The 23,282-nt window shown below is 48.7% G+C and overlaps 1 protein-coding gene across 4 annotated transcripts in view; it reads left to right on the plus strand.

Annotated features, from left to right (window-relative positions):
• NEGR1 (neuronal growth regulator 1) overlaps positions 1-23,282 on the plus strand; it is a 176,406-nt gene that overhangs the window by 138,449 nt on the left and 14,675 nt on the right. The window contains exon 7 of one of the 4 annotated variants that reach the window (XM_056497840.1): positions 13,856-13,897. The exons of the other annotated variants lie outside the window; for them this stretch is intronic. Within the exon in view, the coding sequence (XP_056353815.1) occupies positions 13,856-13,897 (42 nt within the window). The remainder of the gene's footprint in view (positions 1-13,855; positions 13,898-23,282) is intronic. 4 annotated transcript variants of the gene reach the window in all.

Raw genomic sequence — 23,282 nt, forward strand, 5'->3', positions numbered from 1 at the left:
ATCCCTGTTTTCCATCCCTGTATTCCATCCCTGTATTCCATCCCTGTACTCCCGAGCTGCAGCCACAGCCTTTCATCCAGGGAAATCTCCAGGAGCTGGTGGATCAAAATTGGAGTTTTGCCCCAGCCAGGGGAGCACCTCTCTGGGATCCCCCAAGGCACAAGGAGCCCAATTCCACAGGGACCATCCTTGGGGCACAATTGGATCACAGACCCCGGGAGTTTGGGTTCCTGAGGTTCCTGTGACCCTCCCCAGCCAGATCCATGTCGGAGCTGCTGCTCCCATGGAACTCAGGCAGATTCCTCTGGATCCTTCCTCTGGTTTTCTGGGAAAGGCAGTGATGAGTTCCCAGCGCTACAGGGCAGGGCTGGATGGGATTTGGGCAGGAATTGTTCCCTGGCAGGGTGGGCAGGCCCTGGCACAGGTGCCCAGAGCAGCTGGGGCTGCCCCTGGATCCCTGGCAGTGCCCAAATCCAGGCTGGACATGGGGCTGGGACGCCCTGGGACAGTGGGAGGCGTCCCTGCCATGGTTGGGCTGGGATTAAATGGGATTTAAGGTGTCTCCCAGCCCAGTGTGCGACTGGGGAGCTCTGGGTCACTGCTCCAGCCGGGACTTGTCCTGAGCCCGGTGTTCCCATGGCAGGGGGGGCTCCCAGCGCTGCCCTGGACCAGTGAGAGCCCCCCAGGACCTGCCCCTCCCTTCATACGTGTCCCCTGCCCCATCTCCTCCGCGCACTTTGCTGTGTTTATCTCCAGAAACACAACAACAGTTGTGCAGATCTAAAGAGTGACCTCTGAGAACAGGAATATCATTACTGGGAGTCAGAGCAGTGCTAATCATATGTTTCTGAGCAGGAAAATGCTAACACATTCCCAGGTCTGCATTATTCATGAGCTTCCATTTATCCATATGAATGAAACACCAAGCTCAAAGGACACCGCCAACTTTGTCACTTTTTCTTCATTCTGTTGTGGTCTCAACAGCTGTAAAAAATCGTTAAAGCAGCAGTTTTCCCTGGAAAAATCTGAAATGGGGGAATGAGGACTAGTGAGCAAATATTGTTTATCCCTTAGAACACTGTAGCCTGAATAACTAAATCAAAGCGTTGTGTTTCACGTCCCTTTGGGGATGCAGGCCCATCCACAGGTCTGAGAGTCACTGGGCTTCTGTCTGCTCTGTCAGCCAGGGATCTCTGCCCTCATGGGGAGTGGTGCTCAGAGCAGCAGCTCAGGTGGCCTCAACTGAAATGTTCATTTTTCTCCTCCATGAGCAAAGGCATTCCTCCTCCTCCTCTCCCTTCAGTTAAAAACAGGTTTTATAATTTATTTATTTATGTATTTATTTAATTATTTAGCCCAGCCAAGGCTTGGGCTTCTCTTCATTGCTGCTCCCCATGTGCAGGTGGCCCATCCCTGAATTTGGGGGAGCCCTCTGCAGACCTGTGGGACCTTGGCAGAAGCTTGTCCTGATGGGAAATCACATTTGAGCTGTGTCCTGGTGTGAAGGACAGGTGGCTGCCAATAAAGGCAGGAGCTTCTCTTGGAAATGGAGAATGTAAACCCCCTCCCTCCAAATTATTATTATAATTCTGAAATTAAGGGGCTCTCAGGCAAAGAGATGGGAATTAGGAATAGCAGTTCTTTACTAGGAAAATTAAAATAGCAATGCAGTATTACACAGAACAATCCCAGCCCTGCCAGAGTCAGAATCCAAGCTGACACCCGTCAGTCAGTCAGGGTGTTGGCACAGTCCCATTCAATGGTGGCTGCATCCTCCTGCAGGGGCAGATGTGGTTCAGCTGGAGCAGTGCTCCTGGAGAAGGTGCAGGTGGTTTTTTTAAGGTTTAGGGAATGAGGAAAGGTCCAGCCCCACCCACCGGGGAATGCGCCAGGAATACTGGGCCCCAAAACCTGGAAATTTTAGCCTCAAACTCCTTGAATACCCAGCCCTAAACCCCGGGAATTCCAGCTCCAAAATCTGGGAATTCCAGGCCCAAAATCTGGGAATTTCACCCTCCAAATCTTTGGAATTTTATGACCCAAGCCCTTGGAATTCTGGCCCCAAACCCTGGGAATTCCAAGCTTAGAACTCTCAGAATTTCAGCCTGAGAACTCTTGGAATTTCAGCCCAAAAACCCTTGGAATTTTAAGACTCAAACCCTGGGAATTCCTGCCCCAAAACCCCAGGAATTCTGGACCCAAAAACCTGGGAATTTTGGCCTCAAAATCCCAGAATACTCAGCCCTGAAGCATGGGAAATCGAGCCCCAAAAACCCGGGAATTTCAGCTCTTAAAATCTGGGAATTTCAGCCCCAAAATCCTGGGAATTTTATGACCCAAACCCCAGGAATTCTGGCCCCAAAAAACTGGGCACTCCAAGCTTAGAACTCTCAGAATTTTAGCTTGAAAATCTTGGGAATTTTTGCTTCTCTGGTTTTCCTCTGGAATCCAGTGGAAAGAAGGTTCCTTGGTGTCCCAAATCTCAGTTTTTATCTGGGTAGGAAAGGCTTGGCTCCTCCCCTGGCTGGAGCATCTCCCAGTGGGATGATGGAATTTTATCAGTCATGGCCTGGGACTCACTGGCCATGAACAGGAGATATCTCCTGGAGGGAGGATGGGCTGTGGGAAGATAAAGATGATTGCCCAGCTGGTTTAAAGATGGCCCATTAACAGGAGATATCTCCCACAGAGATTAGGATCACTGCCCAATCTGGTTTTTAACAGGAGATATCTCCTACAGAGTTAAAGGTGATTGTCCCAGCTGGTTTAAAGATGGCCCATGAGCAGGAGATATCTCCCATGGAGAGAATGGTCACTGCCCCACCTGGTTTTAACAGATGACCCATTAACAGGAGATATCTCACATGGACATAAAGATGATTGCCCCAGCTGGTTTAGAGATGGCCCATTAACAGGGGATATCTCCCACGGCGATCAGGGTCACTGCCCCAACTGGGTTAACAGATTTCACATTTCTGGTCACATCCTGGATTGCTGGAATGGCTCAGCTGGGGTGCAGCAGCTGGGAAAGGTTCCCAACCTTTCCCTTGGCTGCTGGAGGTGAATCCGTGGATTTCCCTTTTGGCACTGGGGTCTCTGAGGAGCTGGGCTGCTCCAGGGCTGCAGGGAACATCAGCAATCACATCCCCAAGGTGCTTTTCTGATCCTCGTGGCAGGAAAAACCCTGCAAACCGTGTGGAACATTGTAAAACCATGGAATATTTCACCAGCACGGCTCCTCCGCTGGGGCTGCACTCTGCTTTTTATTGCTTTTTATTTTTGAGGACACTCAAAAGTGGCTTGTAACCAGCTCCAGTGTGGGGAGAACTTCTCTGGGATTTGGATATCAAACAATCCCGTTGCCCCAGGAATCCCTGCCCTGCCCTGCTTTGGGTTTTCCTCTGAGTTTTCCAGGCACAGCTCGGTGGGGTGCAAGTGCTGAGCTCCTTCTCAAAGATCTCACTGCTCACATTTATTTCTCAAATCTGATAAATCCATGATTAATTCAAGAGATTTTTTTTTTTTTCTTCCTGTACTGCACTTTTTCGTTTTTAATGGTTTAGTGCTGTAAATGCTGCTGCAGAGCTGCCCTCCCGTTTGTGGGTGTATTTTCATGATACTAAAAAGTCTCCGTTTGCTGAGGACAAAGTTCCCTGATTTATTCATTTATTCAACGTACAGGCAGTCCTGTGAAAGGTAAAGCCTTAAGCACACACCAGTGTCTTATAGATGTGAAATTGTTGTGAGAGTGAGGATGGAAAATGCATATTTTTACTGCCAAGAGAACCAAATGTGTGGCCTTTAATTAAAATATTATTTTGAATGTTTTTAATTGAAATATAAATTTGTCTGTTGCTGGTTCACACACACACATAACACCGCCCCTCACATTTAAATTAAATCAAATTGAATTAAACTAAATTAAATTAAAATATTTTTTTTCACATTATAAAATAGTTCATCCTACATAAAACATGATGGAACGCATTTTAAAAAATAAATAAATAAGACAGCTTTTAGTAGGCTGGGGCATGAAAACAATGTGTTTAGTATCTTTCTCTGCCTTTCTGTCACTCTGTCTGAATTTAAGTCAAATTTGAAATTCATCCCACTGTATTGCCAGCTGAGAACAAGTCTGGGACTTGGGGTTGGAATCCACAAACCTGGAGGCTCTTTAAAATCGCCTTCCATTGGACTTCTTTTACACCAGGGCACCAAAAAGTGCCAATAATGTGGTTTTCTACACTCTTAAAAACATTTGAATATTTATTGAGAAGCCCCTGCTATCAAGCAAAACAATCAGCTGGAGGTGTAGAGCTGCTGCAGGATGGAGTGAGAAAACTCCCTGGCAATTTCAAACTTCAAGTTCACAATTATTATTTTTTTGACGTTTCCCCCGTGTAGAGCTATTAAATATTTATCATCTTGTAATAAAAGAATAAACCATTTAAATAAAATAAACCATTACGAGGCAATTAAGGTGTAATAACTCAAACCTGCAGAAAAGCTCTAATTGTAATTGCAAAATATTAAGGGTGAGAGAAAGACACAGAATAAATTAAGGTCACGTCTCTGCCCCACTCACAGTTTCCATCCAAAGGATTTATTCTGAAGTGTTTTTCCATTTTTCGTGGTGCTCAAACAGGCTCTGCCTTCCCTGGGCTTAAAGACCTCGATTTCACAATAAATCATTAATCTTTAACAAAGCTGATGAAGCCTGGGGGAGATTAGCTTAAATAAGCCCAGTTAATTACCAAAGGTCATGAATGGAAGTAGTTATGAGCATTTTTTAATTAACTAATGAGTTGGTATTTAACTGCCAGTTGTGTTTTGGTCCAGTTATTGATTCCTCCACGTCGAAATATCAAAGTCAAACAATTGTACTGGTGCAGATGGAAATGGAAGAAGTTTTTGTGTTCTCCAGCTGGGAAATGTTCTCCTTAGGACAATCCCAAAATCCTGGGCATCCCAAAATCCTGGTCATGCCAAAATCCTGGGAACTCCTGGAGCTCTGGCACGTTTGGGAAGGTGCCCAGCACCCTCTGGAGCACGAAGTTTTCCCAAATTCCAGCCTAAACCTCCCCTGACAAACCCCTGAGCAGTGAAACATTCCAGAGTTTCTGTTCCTTGGAAAACAGGTTGGATTTTCTGCCACTGAAACAGCGAAGAACACTGAGAATTCATTACAGCACTGCTGTTTATTCCCCAAACCAGGAATTAGGTGTGGCTTTACTCACCATAAAGCAAATTTTTTCATTTTTAAATCCCTCTAGCAGCAGTTTGGTTTTGGACCAGCTGCAGAGGGATAAAATAAGGCACCATTGGAACAGAAAATGAGATTCACAGCTTCAACTCTGGTCCCAGGGACGGGCTGGGAGGGGATTTGGAGAACTGAGCAGAGCATGGGCACGGTGGTGATGGAAATCCCGTGGGGATGGATGTGTGGGGAGAGGCTGGACAGAATTAAATAAAGCAGGGATTTACTAAAACCCTTCCAAGGATTCACCGTGGGCAGTGCAAGAGCCCGGCTGTGGCTCCACCCAAGTCATGAATTCTCACACTTTTATCAGTTTGGGTCCATTCCCACCTTGGGGTTCACTGTCCAATCCCAGCTCCAGGCTCTGCACTCCCACCCTCCCAGATTCTCTCCTCCGTTCTCTCTGGTTGCACTTTTGGGGCTGGAGCTGCAGCGTGTCCTTGGTTCTGGGGCTGGAAATTTTCATTTTGTGTGACTGAGCTGGGAGGAGAACTTGTACATGAACTTTATATGAAATTCAGAGTTATACACCAATGCAGTGCAGAATCTGGAAATATAAAACTCGAACTTCAGGCACCATTTGGGAGCAGAGGCTCTCCTCTCCTGCAGGCACAGGCTGAAATCACTCTCTGCTCTTTTGCTGCCTTCTCCTGGGGAGGGAAACCTGGAGAGGCTGAGCCTGGTCCCTCCTCAGCTCCCTCGGGCAATCCCTGCCCAAATTCACCTTTGTGAGGAGTTTTCTCCTCGCAGGAGCTGGGCTTCATTTCAGCCTGGAGAGAAATCCCCCCCGGATTTCTGAAGGAATCTGCCCTGGGTTTGCTCCCTTTGCTGGGGCAAACAGGGGCTGGTGAATCGCTGCCTTCCTGACCACACACAAGATCTGCTGGGCAAATAATTCCAGGTAATTGACCCGTGCTGAACTAGGAGCCAGGGTTTATTTACTTGCTTGTTTTTACCTGCTGGATGCTCTAATAGCAGCTCCCAGCTCATATTTTTGCCGAGCCTTGGATGTCAGGAAGCTGCAGCTGTGGGTCCTGCCCTCCTCCAACACATCTGTAATTCTCAGCCCTGCTGTCCTCCCCTGCTCAGGAATTTACTGTTGTTTTGACAATTTTATGTGCAAACATATTTAAATCCCTCTGACCTCAGCCTCCTGAGCTGATTGAATTTTGCTTTGACTTTGCTCTGGCAATTTCCATTTCCATGTTTTTATGCAGAACAGCCTGTGATAAAACGGAGACGAAAATAGCTTTGGGTCCATGCTGAATTTCCCTGTGAGCAGAGGGGCTCTTGTTTCCCCCTCATTTATTCCCTCACTCTGTAGTTTAGAGGACATGGTGGTGTTTAACTTGGACTTGGTTTTGGAGGTCTCCTCCAGCCTTAATGACTCTGGGGTCAGGGAGTGCCTTCCCTCGGGTTTGTGCTGGTTCCTCTCTCAGCTGCTGCTCTGGCTTTTCCCTTTTCTCCTTTTGTTCCCTGTAATTTGCCTCCTTGTGCTGGGGAGCCTTTCATGGGGTGCTTTCCCATTTCGATAAGAGGTTTTCTCTGCAGCTCTGATCCTGGGATCAGAAAGGGATTTCTAGATCCAATCTTGTGCTTTTGGTAACAGGCAGTTCTGAACGTCCTTGACATTTAACCTCACCTCCTTGGCCCAGCTGCCTGCAGTGCTTGCATCCTCCAGAGCTTTCCCTTCTGAGGATTAGAGCTGAGCTACAAATCCTGGGCTTTATTCTCCCCCTCCATTTAACCCCACCCAGCTGCTGCCCCTCTGGGTTATTCCCAGCCTTAGATCCAGCTCACCACCCCCTCCAAAAACCGGTTTTAAGGAGCACATGGGGCTTTACTCCCTCCCACGAGGTGCTGGAGACCCCTGCAGCCCCATTTCCCCTTCCCCACCTGCCACACCAGCACCTGCCAGAGCGTTTCCCAGGGTTTGGTTTGGACAGGAGTGAAAATTCACAATTCAGTGACAATTCAGTGACAATTCAGTGACAATTCAGTGACAGTTCAGTGACAATTCAGTGACAATTCAGTGACAGTTCAGTGACAGTTCAGGCCAGGAAGTCGCTCAGGGCTGGAGGATTCAGAGCTGGGCAGAAATCCCCGGGTCTGTTTGGCAGCCAGGGATGTTGTGCAGTATCCCAGAACGTCCCTGGGTTTACATTCCTGAGCCCAGCCTGAGCTAAAGCTCTGCTTTGAGCTGGGCTTGGGCTGGGCTTGAGCTGGGTTTGAGCTGGGTTTGAACTGGGTTTGAACTGGGCTTGAGCTGGGCTTGAGCTGAGCTGGGTTTGAGCTGGGTTTGAGCTGGGTTTGAGCTGGACTTGGCTGGGTTTGGGCTGGGTTTGGGCTGGGTTTGTACTGGGTTTGAGCTGGGTTTGAGCTGGGTTTGGCTGGGTTTGTACTGGGCTTGAGCTGGGTTTGTACTGGGTTTGGCTGGGTTTGTACTGGTTTTGAGCTGGGTTTGGCTGGGTTTGAGCTGGGTTTGGGCTGGGTTTGTACTGGGTTTGAGCTGGGTTTGGGCTGAGTTTGGCTGGGTTTGGCTGGGTTTGGCTGGGTTTGGCTGGGTTTGGGCTGGGTTTGAACTGGGCTTGAGCTGGGTTTGAGCTGGGTTCGATCTGGGTTTGATCTGGGTTTGAGCTGGGTTTGTACTGGGCTTGAGCTGGGTTTGAGCTGGGTTTGGCTGGGTTTGTACTGGGTTTGAGCTGGGTTTGAGCTGGACTTGGCTGGGTTTGGGCTGGGTTTGAGCTGGGTTTGAGCTGGGTTTGTACTGGGTTTGTACTGGGTTTGAGCTGGGTTTGTACTGGGTTTGAGCTGGGTTTGGCTGGGTTTGAGCTGGGTTTGTACTGGGTTTGTACTGGGTTTGAGCTGGGTTTGTACTGGGTTTGGCTGGGTTTGGGCTGGGTTTGGGCTGGGTTTGGCTGGGTTTGGCTGGGTTTGAGCTGGGTTTGGGCTGGGTTTGGCTGTGTTTGTACTGGGTTTGGCTGGGTTTGAGCTGGGTTTGGCTGGGTTTGTACTGGGTTTGGCTGGGTTTGGGCTGGGTTTGGGCTGGGTTTGGGCTGGGTTTGGCTGGGTTTGTACTGGGTTTGGGCTGGGTTTGTACTGGGTTTGGCTGGGTTTGTACTGGGTTTGGCTGGGTTTGAGCTGGGTTTGGGCTGGGTTTTTGGTACTGGGTTTGGCTGGGTTTGGCTGGGTTTGAGCTGGGTTTGTACTGGGTTTGAGCTGGGTTTGGCTGGGTTTGGCTGGGTTTGAGCTGGGTTTGGCTGGGTTTTTGGGCTGGGTTTTGATGGGTTTGGCTGTGTTTGGCTGTGTTTGAGCTGGGTTTGGCTGGGTTTGAGCTGGGCTTGGCTGGGTTTTGCGCTGGGTTTGTACTGGGTTTGGCTGGGTTTGCGCTGGGTTTGAGCTGGGTTTGGCTGGGTTTGAGCTGGGTTTGGCTGTGTTTGTGCTGTGTTTGGCTGGGTTTGGCTGGGTTTGAGCTGGGTTTGGCTGGGTTTGTATGGGTTTGGCTGGGTTTGTACGGGTTTGAGCTGGGTTTGGCTGGGTTGTAGCTGGTTTTGAGCTGGGTTTGGCTGGGTTTGGCTGGGTTTGTACTGGGTTTGAGCTGGGTTTGGCTGGGTTTGAGCTGGGTTTGAGCTGGGTTTGGCTGGGTTTGAGCTGGGTTTGAGCTGGGTTTGCGCTGGGTTTGGGCTGGGTTTGAGCTGGGTTTGGCTGGGTTTGGCTGGGTTTGTACTGGGTTTGGCTGGGTTTGAGCTGGGTTTGAGCTGGGTTTGTACTGGGTTTGGCTGGGTTTGGCTGGGTTTGGCTGGGTTTGGCTGGGTTTGAGCTGGGTTTGGGCTGGGTTTGAGCTGGGTTTGGCTGGGTTTGTACTGGGTTTGGCTGGGTTTGAGCTGGGTTTGAGCTGGGTTTGTACTGGGTTTGAGCTGGGTTTGGCTGGGTTTGAGCTGGGTTTGGCTGTGTTTGAGCTGGGTTTGAGCTGGGTTTGAGCTGGGCTTGAGCTGGTTTGGCTGGGTTTGGCTGGGTTTGAGCTGGGTTTGGCTGGGTTGTAGCTGGTTTTGAGCTGGGTTTGGCTGGGTTTGTACTGGGTTTGAGCTGGGTTTGTCTGGGTTTGAGCTGGGTTTGAGCTGGGTTTGGCTGGGTTTGTACTGGGTTTGGCTGGGTTTGTACTGGGTTTGGGCTGGGTTTGTCTGGGTTTGTGCTGGGTTTGGGCTGGGTTTGGCTGGGTTTGTACTGGTTTTGAGCTGGGTTTGGCTGGGTTTGAGCTGGGCTTGGCTGGGTTTGAGCTGGGTTTGGGCTGGGTTTGGCTGGGTTTGGCTGGGTTTGGCTGGGTTTGAGCTGGGTTTGGCTGGGTTTGAGCTGGGTTTGGCTGGGTTTGTGCTGGGTTTGAGCTGGGTTTGGCTGGGTTTGTACTGGGTTTGAGCTGGGTTTGGCTGGGTTTGTGCTGGGTTTGAGCTGGGTTTGAGCTGGGTTTGGTTGGGTTTGACTGGGTTTGAGCTGGGTTTGGCTGGGTTTGGCTGGGTTTAGCTGGGTTTGAGCTGGTTTTGGCTGGGTTTGAGCTGGGTTTGTACTGGTTTTGAGCTGGGTTTGGCTGGGTTTGGCTGGGTTTGAGCTGGGTTTGAGCTGGGTTTGGCTGGGTTTGAGCTGGGTTTGGCTGGGTTTGTACTGGGTTTGGCTGGGTTTGGCTGGGTTTGAGCTGGGTTTGAGCTGGGCTTGGCTGGGTTTGGCTGGGTTTGGCTGGGTTTGGCTGGGTTTGAGCTGGGTTTGGCTGGGTTTGAGCTGGGTTTGGCTGGGTTTGGCTGGGTTTGGCTGGGTTTGTACTGGGTTTGGCTGGGTTTGGCTGGGTTTGTACTGGGTTTGGCTGGGTTTGGCTGGGTTTTTGGTGCTGGGTTTTTGGTTGGGTTTGACTGGGTTTGAGCTGGGTTTGAGCTGGGTTTGAGCTGGTTTTGAGCTGGGTTTGGCTGGGTTTGTGGGCTGGGTTTGAGCTGGGTTTGAGCTGGGTTTGGCTGGGTTTGGCTGGGTTTGAGCTGGTTTGGGCTGGGTTTGGCTGGGTTTGGCTGTGTTAGGCTGGGTTTGGCTGGGCTTGGCTGGTTTTGTACTGGGTTTGAGCCGGGTTTGGCTGGGTTTGGCTGGGTTTGAGCTGGGTTTGAGCTGGGTTTGGCTGAGTTTGGCTGGGCTTGAGCTGGGTTTGGCTGGGTTTGGCTGCCCAGAGGAGGTGTCTCTGCAGAACCACTGCTCTTGCTCTGCTTGGGGAACCAAGTCCAGGAGAATTCCCCAGTTCAGGCTCAGAAATGGCTCAGGAATCCGTGGCTTTCCATCAGACCAGCAGCCCTGGTTCTGCAGGATGGGGTCCCAGGGAGCTGCAGCACTCCTGCCCACACCCCCCTGCTCCCAAGGACTCATTAATAAATTTTAATTTGAATGAACCAGCCTAGCGTGCTTCTGCAAAACCAGCTGGTTTTGTTTGCTCTCCACAGACCTGAACAGCTCCATGAATAAAGATTTGCAAAGAGTTTTAGAAACTCAAAACTCAAAATAGATCCGTCTCTCCAATGCCTTGATCTAATAATGCCTTTTAAAATGAGATTTTTTGCAAGAATAATACATGAAATCACTGCCTTGGCTCCCAGCCCCAGTGCTGCCAGGATTCTGTGACTTTATGCTACCTTAAGCACCTATAATTAAGTCTAGATCTGATGTTTCCCAGGGAGACACGATCCCAGCACCTCCCTGCTGGTTTGGGGAGGGTATTTTGCTTTTTAATGAAATATTGTACTCCCTGAGTGTGTTAATTTTACTGATGGTTGGGAAAAAATGGTGTTCATCTGCAGCAAGAGGAACTTCTCCTTTCCTAGGAAGCCACAGTCACATGGATTGGCTCCTAAATTCCCAAGAAAAAGATGCTGTTAACTCAAAGTAGCCAGAAAAATAACTTCTGTCATCATTGCACAGCACATTTGAGCCAAGCTAAGAATTATCCCTGAGGAGAAGCTGAAATTGCTCAGAACATGCTAAGGAGCACTAAATCAAATTATGGTCACACCTGTAAAACAGCCATTGAAATACAAAAATTGAGGAAACCTCTGTGGGATTTTGTTTTCTCTCAGTCTCTTGCTCAAGCCCAGTTCCTGTTTCTCCTGCTGAAGTCAGGGCTGCTCCTTGCAGGGAATAAACTCCTTCCCCAGGGGAATGGTTTGGGGTGGGAGCATTTGCTGTGATGAGTTTCCCTTTTCCATCATGTTGAATTTCCCTTTTCCTCTTGGAGTTTTCTTTATCCCTCATGTTGAATTTCCCTTTTCCCTCATGTTGAATTTCTATTTCCCTCATGTTGAATTTCCTTTTCCCTCGTGTTGTTTCCCTTTTCCCTCATGTTGAATTTCTATTTCCCTTGTGTTATTTCCATTTTCCCTCATGTTGTATTTCCCTTTTCCCTTGGGCTGAACTTCCCTTTCCCTCATGTTGAATTTCTATTTCCCTCATGTTGAATTTCCTTTTCCCTCATGCTGAATTTCCCTTTTCTTCATGTTGAATTTCCCTTTTCCCTCATGCTGAATTTCCCTTTTCCCTCATGTTGAATTTCCCTTTTTCCTCATGTTTAATTTCCCTTTTCCTTATGGAGTTTTTCCCTTTTCCTCATGGAGTTTTTCCCTTTTCCCTCATGTTGAATTTCTATTTCCCCCATGCTGATTTCCCTATTCTGAGAAAGCAGATTTGGGGTTTTCAGCAGGGCCATGCAAACCCCACTAATGCATCCTCGTGGTTCTCTCCCCCTTTCCCAACCCACACCAATATTACAAACTCCTCATTTTCTTAAAACTCAGCCATCACTGAAATCAACCTGCTGTCTCACATATTTCTGCATTCCTGGGCAATTTTGCTCCTGCAAAATGGGAAACCTCAGCACCTGAAACCCTTTTCATGCTGAGGGTGTCACCAGCTCCAGGGATTTTAATGCCAATTAAAAGTGTAACACAGCTCAAACTCCATTTTGCCTTTAAAACGTGATTTGGGTTCGTCAGCACCCAGGGTGTGTTTGTTCAATAATTGGTTTTAAGGCTGGAAACATCCATCTGCATTAGCAGAACTTTAACAGTCGGGTGAAGAAACTCCAAAACTTTTTATCTGGGGAAATATTTGTCTGCTGCTTCTCTTGGCACTGGTGTTTGCACAGTATTAAAAACAATTGTAGGTGGAAAAAAAAAAAACAAAAAAAAAAAACCAGAATTGACCAGGAGCTGGTGTGTGCTCAGCCATTCCCTGCACATTGTCAACTACTGCCCATTTTTTTTTTTTTTTTCATTAGTTTCTTGTTATAGTCAAGATATGGTCAATGATCTTTTGAGCTGGGTAATTCTGTTAAACCTTTTTTATGAGGATATTGAATTGCTGCATTGAGATGGGAGCTTGCTTCCGTGCAAGATTAATTGGGAGCGGTATTTCATTCTGCATAGCGCTATTCAAAGCTAATAAAAAGGCCCAGAATAATGAATTCTAAAGTCAAATTATAATGAAAAGCCACAGGTGATTGTTTCATTAGGCTGGATGCAGGAGAAGTGTGTCTTCTCTTAACTTTGCCTGTTTGTATTGGTGGCCCTGGGGGAAGTAAACAACTTCCAAATGGGTTTGATGTTTCGGAGAAATGTTTTCTTCTGGAAAGGCTTCAATAATTAAAAAGATGTGCCTTCTTAAAAGTTCACCCAAGCACAAAACTATTGCTTTAGAACATTCTTTGTTCAAAATTGTCGCCTTGACTGATATTCATGGGAGGAAATTGCCTTCAATGAAGTGAACAAAACCCTTTTCTTAGCCAGGTTTCACCTCCCTGGAAAAAAAATGCTTTGGAGCTGGAGAGGGCAAAAAGCTTGTCCTGGTGGGAGTGTGGTGGTGCTGATGGTGAGCACAAAGTGCAGAAAGGGCAGGGCTGAGGATGAGCACAAACCCCAGATCAGTTCAGTGCTGATGGTGAGCACAAACCCCAGATCAGGGCAGGGCTGATGGTGAACACAAACTGTAAATCAGGCAATGCTGATGGTGAACACAAACCCCAAATCAGGGCAGGGCTGAGGATGAGCACAAACCCCAGATCAGTTCAGTGATGATGGTGAGCACAGACTGTAAATCAGTTCAGTGCTGATGGTGAAGACAAACTCCAGATCAGGCAGTGCTGATGGTGAGCACAAACTGCAGAAAGGGCAGGGCTGAGGATGAGCACAAACTCCAGATCACAAACCCCAAATCAGGCAGTGCTGAGGATGAGCACAAATCCCAGATCACAAACCCCAGCTCAGTTCAGTTCTGATGGTGAGCGCACCCCCAGCTCAGGGCAGTGCTGAGGATGAGCACAAACCCCAAATCAGCTCAGTTCTGATGGTGAGCACAGACTGTAAATCAGGCAGTTCTGATGGTGAGCACACCCCCAGCTCAGGGCAGTGCAGGGTGCAGCTCCAGCACCGAGCTCTGTCCCAGCCCCTCCAGGTTGAACTGTGCTGTCTCTTGCATGACTGTTTGCTGTCTCATTCTGTACTTGTCTTCCACGTGTGATTAACTCCCAAATGTTCTCTTTTTTTTCTTTTTTTTTTTTTTTCTTTTTTTTTTCCCTTTTTGTAGAAATTATTGAGCCTACTACCTCTAGTGGTGTCTCGAGCCCAGGTCAGTATCCCCTGCAGCAGGGTCCCATTGCCATCAGTGCCTGGGGCTGGCCCTGGCAGCTGTGTCGTGGTAGTGCTGGCCTGTCCCTTGTCCTTGTGCTCCCATTGGTGTGTCTCCCCTCCAGGCTTCGTGTCTTGTCCTTTCCTCCCTGTTCTGAGCAGCCTCTCCTGCATCCCTGTCCCTGGTGGGTGTGCAGGGCACTGCTTCCTGTGAGCAATTCCCTGCTCTGGAGCCTCCTCCCCTCCAAATCCTTGCTGGTGTTGTTGCAAATGTGGATGTTGTTCTGAGGATTGGCAGATTCCTCTGTCTGTGGGATGGAGCCAGGAGCTGCTGTGAGGTGCCAGGGGGTGTTTGAGGGAGCTGGAGGTGTTTGAGCTCCCTGTGCCTGCCAGCTGTTCTCAGGTCCTGGGTGTCGTGGTGCATCCTCATTTTCCACATTTTACTGGGGATTTGCTGTTGCTGTTCCCCAGCAGGAATTTCCTCCCTCAGGGGAGCTGGTCACAGAATCCCAGACTGGTTTGGGCTGGTTAAATCCCATTTCATTCCAACCCCAGCCATGGGACACCTCCCACTGTCCCATGTCCAGCCTGGCCTTGGGCACTGCCAGGGATCCAGGGGCAGCCACAGCTGCTCTGGCACCCTGTGCCAGCCCCTCCCAAGGAACAATTCCTTCCCAAAATCCCATCCAGGAGACACAAACAAGCAGAACATTCCTCTGGCAAAACCATCACCAGGTGTGGACTTTTATTTTCTAACTGAGATGGAAAGATTGGAAGGACTGGACCAGAAAGCCACAGAAAGGGAAGTGATTAAACCAAGTGAGGTGATTAAACCAAGTGAGGTGATTAAACCAAGTGAGGTGATCAAACTGAGTGAGGTGATTAAACCAAGGGCTGCAGAAGGAAAACCAGGAGCAGAAAACCCCAGAGCTACAGGAGCAGGGAGACAAGGGTTTAAATCTGCAGTGCTTTAATTAAAGAGCTCAGGAAGGAGCTCCAGTGTTCCTGCAGGGCAGAGGTGTTGCCTCCCTGCCTTCCCCAGACCCCAGGGAGCTTCCCAAAGCTCTCCTTGTCCTCCAGGGCAGAGCCTGTGCCCTGTGTCCATCTCCTTTGGGGCAGAGATTGCCCTGTGTCCATCTCCCTTGGGGCAGAGATTCTCCTGTGTCCATCTCCTTTAGGACAGAGATTTTCCTGTGTCCATCTCCTCTGGGACAGAGACTGTCCTGTGTCCATCTGCTTTAGGACAGAGATTTTCCTGTGTCCATCTCCTTTGGGACAGAGATTGTCCTGTGTCCATCTCCTCTGGGGCAGAGATTTTCCTGTGTCCATCTGCTTTGGGGCAGAGATTTTCCTGTGTCCATCTCCTTTGGGACAGAGATTGTCCTGTGTCCATCTCCTTTGGGGCAGAGATTGTCCTGTGTCCATCTCCTTTGGGGCAGAGGTTGTCCTGTGTCCATCTGCTTTAGGACAGAGATTTTCCTGTGTCCATCTCCTTTGGGACAGAGATTGTCCTGTGTCCATCTCCTCTGGGACAGAGATTTTCCTGTGTCCATCTCCTTTGGGACAGAGGTTTTCCTGTGTCCATCTCCCTTGGGACAGAGATTTTCCTGTGTCCATCTGCTTTGGGGCAGAGATTTTCCTGTGTCCATCCCCTCTGGGACAGAGATTGTCCTGTGTCCATCTCCTCTGGGGCAGAGATTTCCCTGTGTCCATCTCCCTTGGGGCAGAGATTTTCCTGTGTCCATCTCCTTTGGGACAGAGATTGTCCTGTGTCCATCTCCTCTGGGGCAGAGATTTTCCTGTGCCTGCAGGAGCAGCCCCCACCCAAACCCAGGGCACAGGAGGGGGGACTGAGCTTGCTAGGGAAGTGCCTGTCCTTGGGATTTCCCACAGCTGCTCTGGACTAGCACACAGTTTAAAATAAGCTGGGAATTGTTTTTGGAGCTCAGGGAAGGAGGAAGAGTCGGTGGCGACAGGAGACCCTCGCTCTGTGTGCTAACTCTGGTTTGGAATTCCTGGAAAATTCCTGATCCTGCCCAAGCCCTGGCCAGGGAAGGAGGGATAATGCTGGGATGTGCAGCTGGAATGGGCTGCAGCCACATTTCTGGGTTTAATCTCAGAGTGAGTGAGTGCTCCAACAGAGTCACAGTCATTCCTCACTTTCCAAAACTGCTGCTCAAGGAACACAGAGATGGGTTTGAATCCTTGTCTGCAGAAACTTGCACCAAGTGAGCAGGATTATGTGCATTTATGTAATGTAAAAAATCTTATTTTGGGGAGCAGGATGGAGATGGGGCAGTGGGAAGGAATGGAGTCCTTCAGTAACGACCCCTCTCTCAATTCTGAAAACATTGTGCTAAAGAGAGAGGGCTGCTTCCCAACATGACATTGAGAACATGAAAACCCTGAACACAACAGAATTAAAATCTGGCAGTCATCAAAGTTGCAACAGTTATGAAACTACATGAGCAAATGCAACTTTAAATTACCCAGGAAAGCACTGTGAGCTCGGTTTGCAGTTGAAAACCAACATCTGTTCAGCTGAAAGACAACGGAGAAGGGGAGGAGGGTTTAAAGACTCAAAATTTATTATTGAGTCTGGAAATGAGCCCTGGTAGCAGCAGTGACACTGCACTGAGCTGTTCTGTTTGCCTTCCATCATTAAGTAACACTGTGATGGTCCCTCCACTTGGCTAATTTCAGCCTGGCAAACACTGGGAAATGCCAGCACTGGTGTTCCAAGTTATTCAGCTGCAGGGGCAAGGAAAATCTCCCCAGTGAGGGGAGCTGAGCCCCTCGTGTGCTGCAGCACCAGCAGTGGAGGCTGGGCTGGGACACGGCACAAACCTGGTGACCTGTGATGGTAAAATCCCATTTATCATCAATCACAGAATGCTTCGGGCTGGAAGGGACCTTAAAATCCCATTCCAGCCCCTGCCACCAGCAGCGCCAACATTTCTGACTTTGTTTAATTCCTCCTGGGAGGTTTTGGCCAGAGCTCCTCTGGGTCTGTGCCTGCCCCACTCCCTCCTGCAGGAACCCATCTCAGCCTCGTGTCTCAGCACTCAGAGGAGCCTCAGCCTCCTTCCTGCTCAATCAGGGCTTAATTAGCTAATTGCCACCATCCTTTGGCACTCCAGGCAGCCCCAGGGCTCGTGCCCTGCTGCTGGCAGGACACGGGTCCTTGGCAGGGTTTCAGTGCCTTTCTAGGGCTGTGAGAGACCCCAGAGCGAGTCAGGCTGCAGGTCTGGAGGGAGAGCCGGGGGACAAAGCTCTCCCAAAAATGAGGGGAAACCACTGGCAGGCTGTTCCACGTTCCACTCCACTGCTGGAGCTCCCCTGGATCCTCCTTGCAGACCCAGCCTGGAAATCACTCTGTAGAAAGTGAAAAACCTTTAGAAACCCTGGAGAACTTCCAGTACCCAGTTCCCAACAGGAGGACAAAACATTTAAGACACTTTCAATTTTTATTTTTTTTTTTATTTTTTTTTTTTTTTCCCCATTTTTAATTCATGCAAAGCCACGCCGTGTTTGAGAGCCCTCCGCGCCTTTGGGGATTTACTTTTCCTAATTTGAAGCCACATGCTTCAAGCATGTGGAATTAGCTGCAAAAAAAGTCACAGAACTGGGGCCAGGGCTGGTATCTGTTGTCAGCCAGCACCAGGAGCTGCAGCTCCTTACAAATCTTTCTTCCTTCAGCCTAATTAGCTCACAGGTGGCATCTCCAAAAACCTTTGAAGATGTTGCTGAATTCTTAACGCTGACTAAACAAGTAACTGTGGCAGGTCAGAGAGAATAATTGAGGAATCTTCTTTAATTAATGATTTCACATCTTATGAGGCACTTGTGTAAAAATTGGAGCCGGGGAGAGAAGGACCTCGAGTTATTTAATTTTCTCGGGAACAAAAGCGTGCGTTTAAATGAGCACTTGGGCAGGTTGGACAACTCCTTGAGCTTCGGTGGCTGCTCCCTGCTCTGCCTTTCTGCATATCCAACACGTTTAACGTGCCAGAGCACCAGATAATGTCCTGGTTTCCAGCAGGCTCTGCTCGCTTCTCGGGCAGCACGCCAGCCCCTCCAGCGCTCCCTCCCCGTGCAGATCCCGTTTGAATCAATCGGGGGTTCTGTGCAAGGAGGATCTGCAGGGCTGGACTCTGCATTTTGGGATTTGCAGGGCTCCTCCTGTTGGTTCTGCCTGCTGGTGAGGAAAGCAGCTGGAGGGTTCTGCAGGAAACTCTGGGGCAAGAGGCAGAGCCAGCTGTGCTTCATCACCCCCGGCCAGCTCCTCCTCCTCCTCCCAGAGCACTAATGGAGTGCAAAAGCGACCCAGATCTGGGGTACAGACCCTGCATCATGGCAAATTTAACTCCTAAATCCTGCCAGGAGCAGGTGTGGGCTTGTCCTAAGAGCTGTTGGTGCTTGGTGGCCCCTCTGTTTCCTCCCAAAGCTGGGAGGGAAGCCAATGTCCATCAGCTGATGGGAATCACCTCCAGGACCCACCCCAGAGCTTCTTCTGCCCCAGGAGACAGAAAACAGACATAGAGCTGTCAGTTCTTGCTGATATTTGGCATCAAGCAGGTGACTATCTGGAAAATCCCAATGCATTAAAGCTTCTCCATGCCCAGAGCTGGGCATTCCAGAGCACAGGCAGGTGGGAATTCCTGTGGCTCCTGTGCCAGGCAGAGCTGGGCTCTGTCTCTCCCTGCACCTGCACCGCTGGTTCTGTGTCCCTGTGGGAATTCCATGCCCTGGGAAATCGCCTGTGTTTGCAAACCAGCCCTGCTGGACCGAGGCAAACACTCCTGCCTGGGCTGAACCAGCGTCTCAGGGTGTGCTCAGTGACATTCAGAGCCTGCAGAATGTTTGAACACACCAAATCACTTTATTCACTGCCTGCTGAAGGGATGCATTATTTAATATCAAGAGAGCTGCTTTCTATCAGCTGAAAAATAGGAGCAGAGCTGGCTCTTTTTTAGCCCATTGATTCCCTTGTAAAATACAAGGATGTTTTCCCCCTGATGCTGTATTGCCTACAAGCCTTCTGTCGGTGGGGATTTCAATATTAATGAGTTTTCCCACGAATATGAGCAGCCCACTTAGGAGGAGAAGCTGCTCTGAGAATCCTGAATATTTTACAGGCTCACACATCGATCACTTGGCTGGAATTTCACATTTCAAAAAAAAGCAGGGCCAGGTGTGAACTGGCTTCTGGGGGCTGTGAGGAGGGGGGAGCTGCTGCAGCTCCTGAGGGATGCTCACCCTGCCCAGGATCCAGGTTTTGGAGGTGGGATCAGCATTTCAGGGCTGTGCTGTGTGTGGGAGCCTTGGGAGGGCTCTGCCCAGTGCAGCTCCCACAGCTAATGGGGTTTAAAACACTGATATTCATGGAATTGGGGAATGTCCTGAGCTGGAAGGGACCCAAGGATCATCAGAGACCCCAAAATCCCACCCTGGATTGCTGTCCAAACCCTCCTGGAGCTCTGGGACCATTGGGATCCATGGGCTGGGAGCATTCCCTGGGGACCTGGGCAGTGCCAGCACCTGGGGGAAGAACCTGTCCCAAAATCCAGCCCAAACCTCCCCTGGCACAGCTCCAGCTGTTCCTTGTCCTTTGTACAAAATACAGGTTCATTTATACAAGATACAGGTGTCTTTATCCAAAATACAGGTCTCTTTATACAAAATACAGGTGTCTTTATACAAAATACAGGTTCCTTTGTACAAGATACAGGTTCCTTTGTACAAGATACAGGTTTCTTTATAAAAGATACAGTTTCCTTTATACAAGATACAGGTTTCTTTATAAAAGATACAGGTGTCTTTATAAAAGATACAGGTTTCTATATACAAAATACAGGTTCCTTTATACAAAATACAGGTTCCTTTATACAAGATACAGGTTCCTTTGTACAAGATACAGGTTTCTTTATAAAAGATACAGTTTCCTTTATACAAGATACAGGTTTCTTTATAAAAGATACAGGTGTCTTTATAAAAGATACAGGTTTCTATATACAAAATACAGGTGTCTTTATACAAGGTACAGGTTCCTTTATAAAGATACAGGTTTCTTTATACAAGATACAGGTGTCTTTATCCAAAATATAGGTTTCTTTATACAATAAATAGATTTATACAACCTATTTCTATTTTTCCACACAACCCATTTCTTTATACATCCTATTTTTTATACATCCTGTTTCTTCACACAACCTATTTCTTTATACATCCCATTTCTTCACCCAACCTACTTCCACCTTCCCTGAGAGATTGAGAGCTCTGAGCGAGGGAAGACAAGCAGGAGATTCCAGAAAGTGATTCACCAGCAGGAAGAGAGCAGTCCCTGTTTTTATTTATCACAGAAGGATATGTTTCAAGAGAAGGTTTGATCAGCCAGAACTGGCTGGCTACAGGAGCTGTACAGGAATAAATATGCATATTTCCATCTCGATGAGAGGGGTGGCCATGTGCAGAGATTTCAGATGGATGTGGGGCTGTGCATCCATAAATTCAGGGAGGGCCCAGCTCCGTGTGGGACATGGAGGAGCCTCCAGCTACAGCTGGCAGGGAAGGATCTGACAAACTTGGGCTGCTGAGGGAGGGAAGCTTGGGGGATTAGGGGACTTGTCAGAAAAAGCCTGTTTGAAAACTCCATGAATATGTCAGTTTTAAAGAAATTCAAATAAAGGCCTGTTGAGTTTTGAGTGGGGAAAAAAAAAAAAAATACATTGGCTTCCTTCCAGGCTCCCCATCTCATTCCAGGCAACACTTCTTTTTTTTGTCTTTTCCCTGTCTGAATTTCGCACCAAATGGAAATTTCAGTTCCGTGCCAGCTGCATTTAGATTATCTGTGCAACATGGACATTTTGATGGCGTTGCCAACAATATTTCCAGCCAGGATGGAAAACAACATCCCAGGATGAGACAGGATCAGCCATTCCCCTACTCTGAGCTGATGTTTCAAAGCTGCATCTTTGCCTTTCCCTCACCACAAAAAGCCCCAGTCTGCTGAGGTGGATTTTAAGCTGGGCTTTGTCCTTTTTTCAGCTTTCCAGACGAGCTCTTAACATGTCACCAGGCAACTGAAAGGCTGAGTGTGGGTTTTTCCAAGAGGCTCTCAGGGTTAAAGAGAACAGCACCAAAATTTGTAGGCAGGAACACGATGGCTGAGCCAGGTTCTCATCCTTCCAAGAGCCGGGTTGTGTCAGGTTCAAGCAGCAGCTCTGAACAATTAAATAAATATTCCTTTATCCCTGGCACCTGCTCCTGTTCAGGGTTTTCAGGAAGATTTTAGCAGAGCCTCTGAATCCACAGAACAGCGTGGAGCCATCTGACTGAAAATTTTAAAGAGGCTTTTCATCAGGATGGAAGTTGTGCAAAACATTTTCCCCGTTTCCAGCTGCTGAGTCAGATATTTCCATAAGAAAAAGCTCCTGGAATGAGGCAGGGGAAGATGAACTCAGTGGATGAGTAGCAGCCCCAAAACCACCCAGAACCAGCTCCCAAAACCACCCAGGATGAGCCCCCAAAAATACCTAGAACAAGCTCCCAAAACCACCCAGAACGAGCCCCCAAAACCACCCAGGATGAGCTCCCAAAACCATCCAGAACGAGCCCCCAAAACCATCGAGAATGAGCCCCCAAAACCATCGAGAATGAGCTCCCAAAAATACCCAGAATGAGCCTCCAAAACCACCCAGGATGAGCTCCCAAAAATACTCAGGATGAGCTCCCAAAACCACCCAGGATGAGCCCCCAAAACCACCCAGGATGAGCTCCCAAAAATACTCAGGATGAGCTCCCAAAACCACCCAGGATGAGCCCCCAAAAATACCCAGAACGAGCCCCCAAAAATAACCAGACTGAGCCCCCAAAACCATCCAGGGTGAGCCCCCAAAAATACTCAGAATGAGCTCCCAGAACCACCCAGAAAGGTTTTCAGAGCCAGATTTAAGGCATCCATCTCTGTCCCCAAAATACTGAACTAATTGACAGAGATTTTCAAAGGCTTGACTCTTAACAGAACCTGCATGTCTAAAACTCCCAGTCAGCTTTGGAAAATCTCAGCTATCAGGGTTTTTTTACCTCTCTTCTGTGTAATAACATATGCAAAGCTGAGCCATAATGTCTCCAAAATCCTCAGGATTAATCTGAAAAGCGAGTGGGGAAGGCTGGGGCAGGAAAAGCTTCCTGATGAAAATCCCCCAGCAGCAGGAAAGCTGCAGAGCAGCAGGCAGGGGGTGAGGGGCTCTGGGAAGGGACCCCCAGCAGAAATCCAACCCCAAATTACTCTGGAAGTGGGGGGGTAATTCCCTCTCAGCCACAGGCAGCTGCAAGAGCTCAGAGTCCTCCTGATGGCAAATCAGCTGCTGCTGCTTCCCCAAATAATTCATCCTGGGGAGCAGTGATGGAAGGTGAATGGAATAATGGAATCACAGAATCAGAGAATCAACCACAGGATCACAGAATCAATCAGAGAATCACAGAATCAATCACAGAATCACAGAATTATAGAATTACAGGATCACAGAATCAATCACAGGATCACAGGATCAATCACAGAATTACAGAATCAATCACAGAATCAAAGAATTATAGAATTACAGGGTCACAGAAACCCAGGATCACAGAATCAATCACAGGATCACAGAATCAATCACAGAATTACAGAATCAATCACAGAATCACAGAATTACAGAATCATAGAATCACAGAATCAATCACAGGATCACAGAATCAATCACAGAATCACAGAATTACAGAATTACAGGACCACAGAAAACTAGGATCATAGAATCAATCACAGAATCACAGAATTAATCACAGGATCACAGAATCATAGAATCACAGAATCAATCACAGGATCACAGAATCAATCACAGAATTACAGAACCAATCACAGAATCAATGCCAGAATCCCAGAATCATAGAATCACAGAATTAAAGAACCACAGAGTCACAGAGTCACAGAATCACAGGATCACAGGATGGTTTGGGTCGGGAGGGACCTTAAATGAACCCAGAGCCACCCCTGCCATGGCAGGGACCCTCCCACTGTCCCAGGCTGCTCCAAGCCCCGTGTCCAGCCTGGCCTTGGGCACTGCAGGGATCCAGAGCTGCTCTGGGCTCCAGGGTCTGCCCATCCTAAGAAAGGATCCCTCAGCAGGGCCAGCGATGGGGATGGATCCCCTCCCACCCTGCAGCCGCCCCAGGGAGCCCCAGCTGCAGGTGACAAACAGTTCAGGTGACAAATCACCAAAATCTCCAGGCTCTGAGTCCCCAGAGCTCTGGTGGGAGCCCAGGGCACGGCTGGCTGCCAGCCCCAGCAGCTCCTGCATCCCTGAGTGTGCAGAGCTGCAGCTCAGCCTGGCCGGGGCAGGATCTCA

The sequence above is a fragment of the Oenanthe melanoleuca genome, chromosome 8 (genome assembly GCF_029582105.1).
Source record: "Oenanthe melanoleuca isolate GR-GAL-2019-014 chromosome 8, OMel1.0, whole genome shotgun sequence".
Classification (NCBI taxonomy): domain Eukaryota; kingdom Metazoa; phylum Chordata; class Aves; order Passeriformes; family Muscicapidae; genus Oenanthe; species Oenanthe melanoleuca.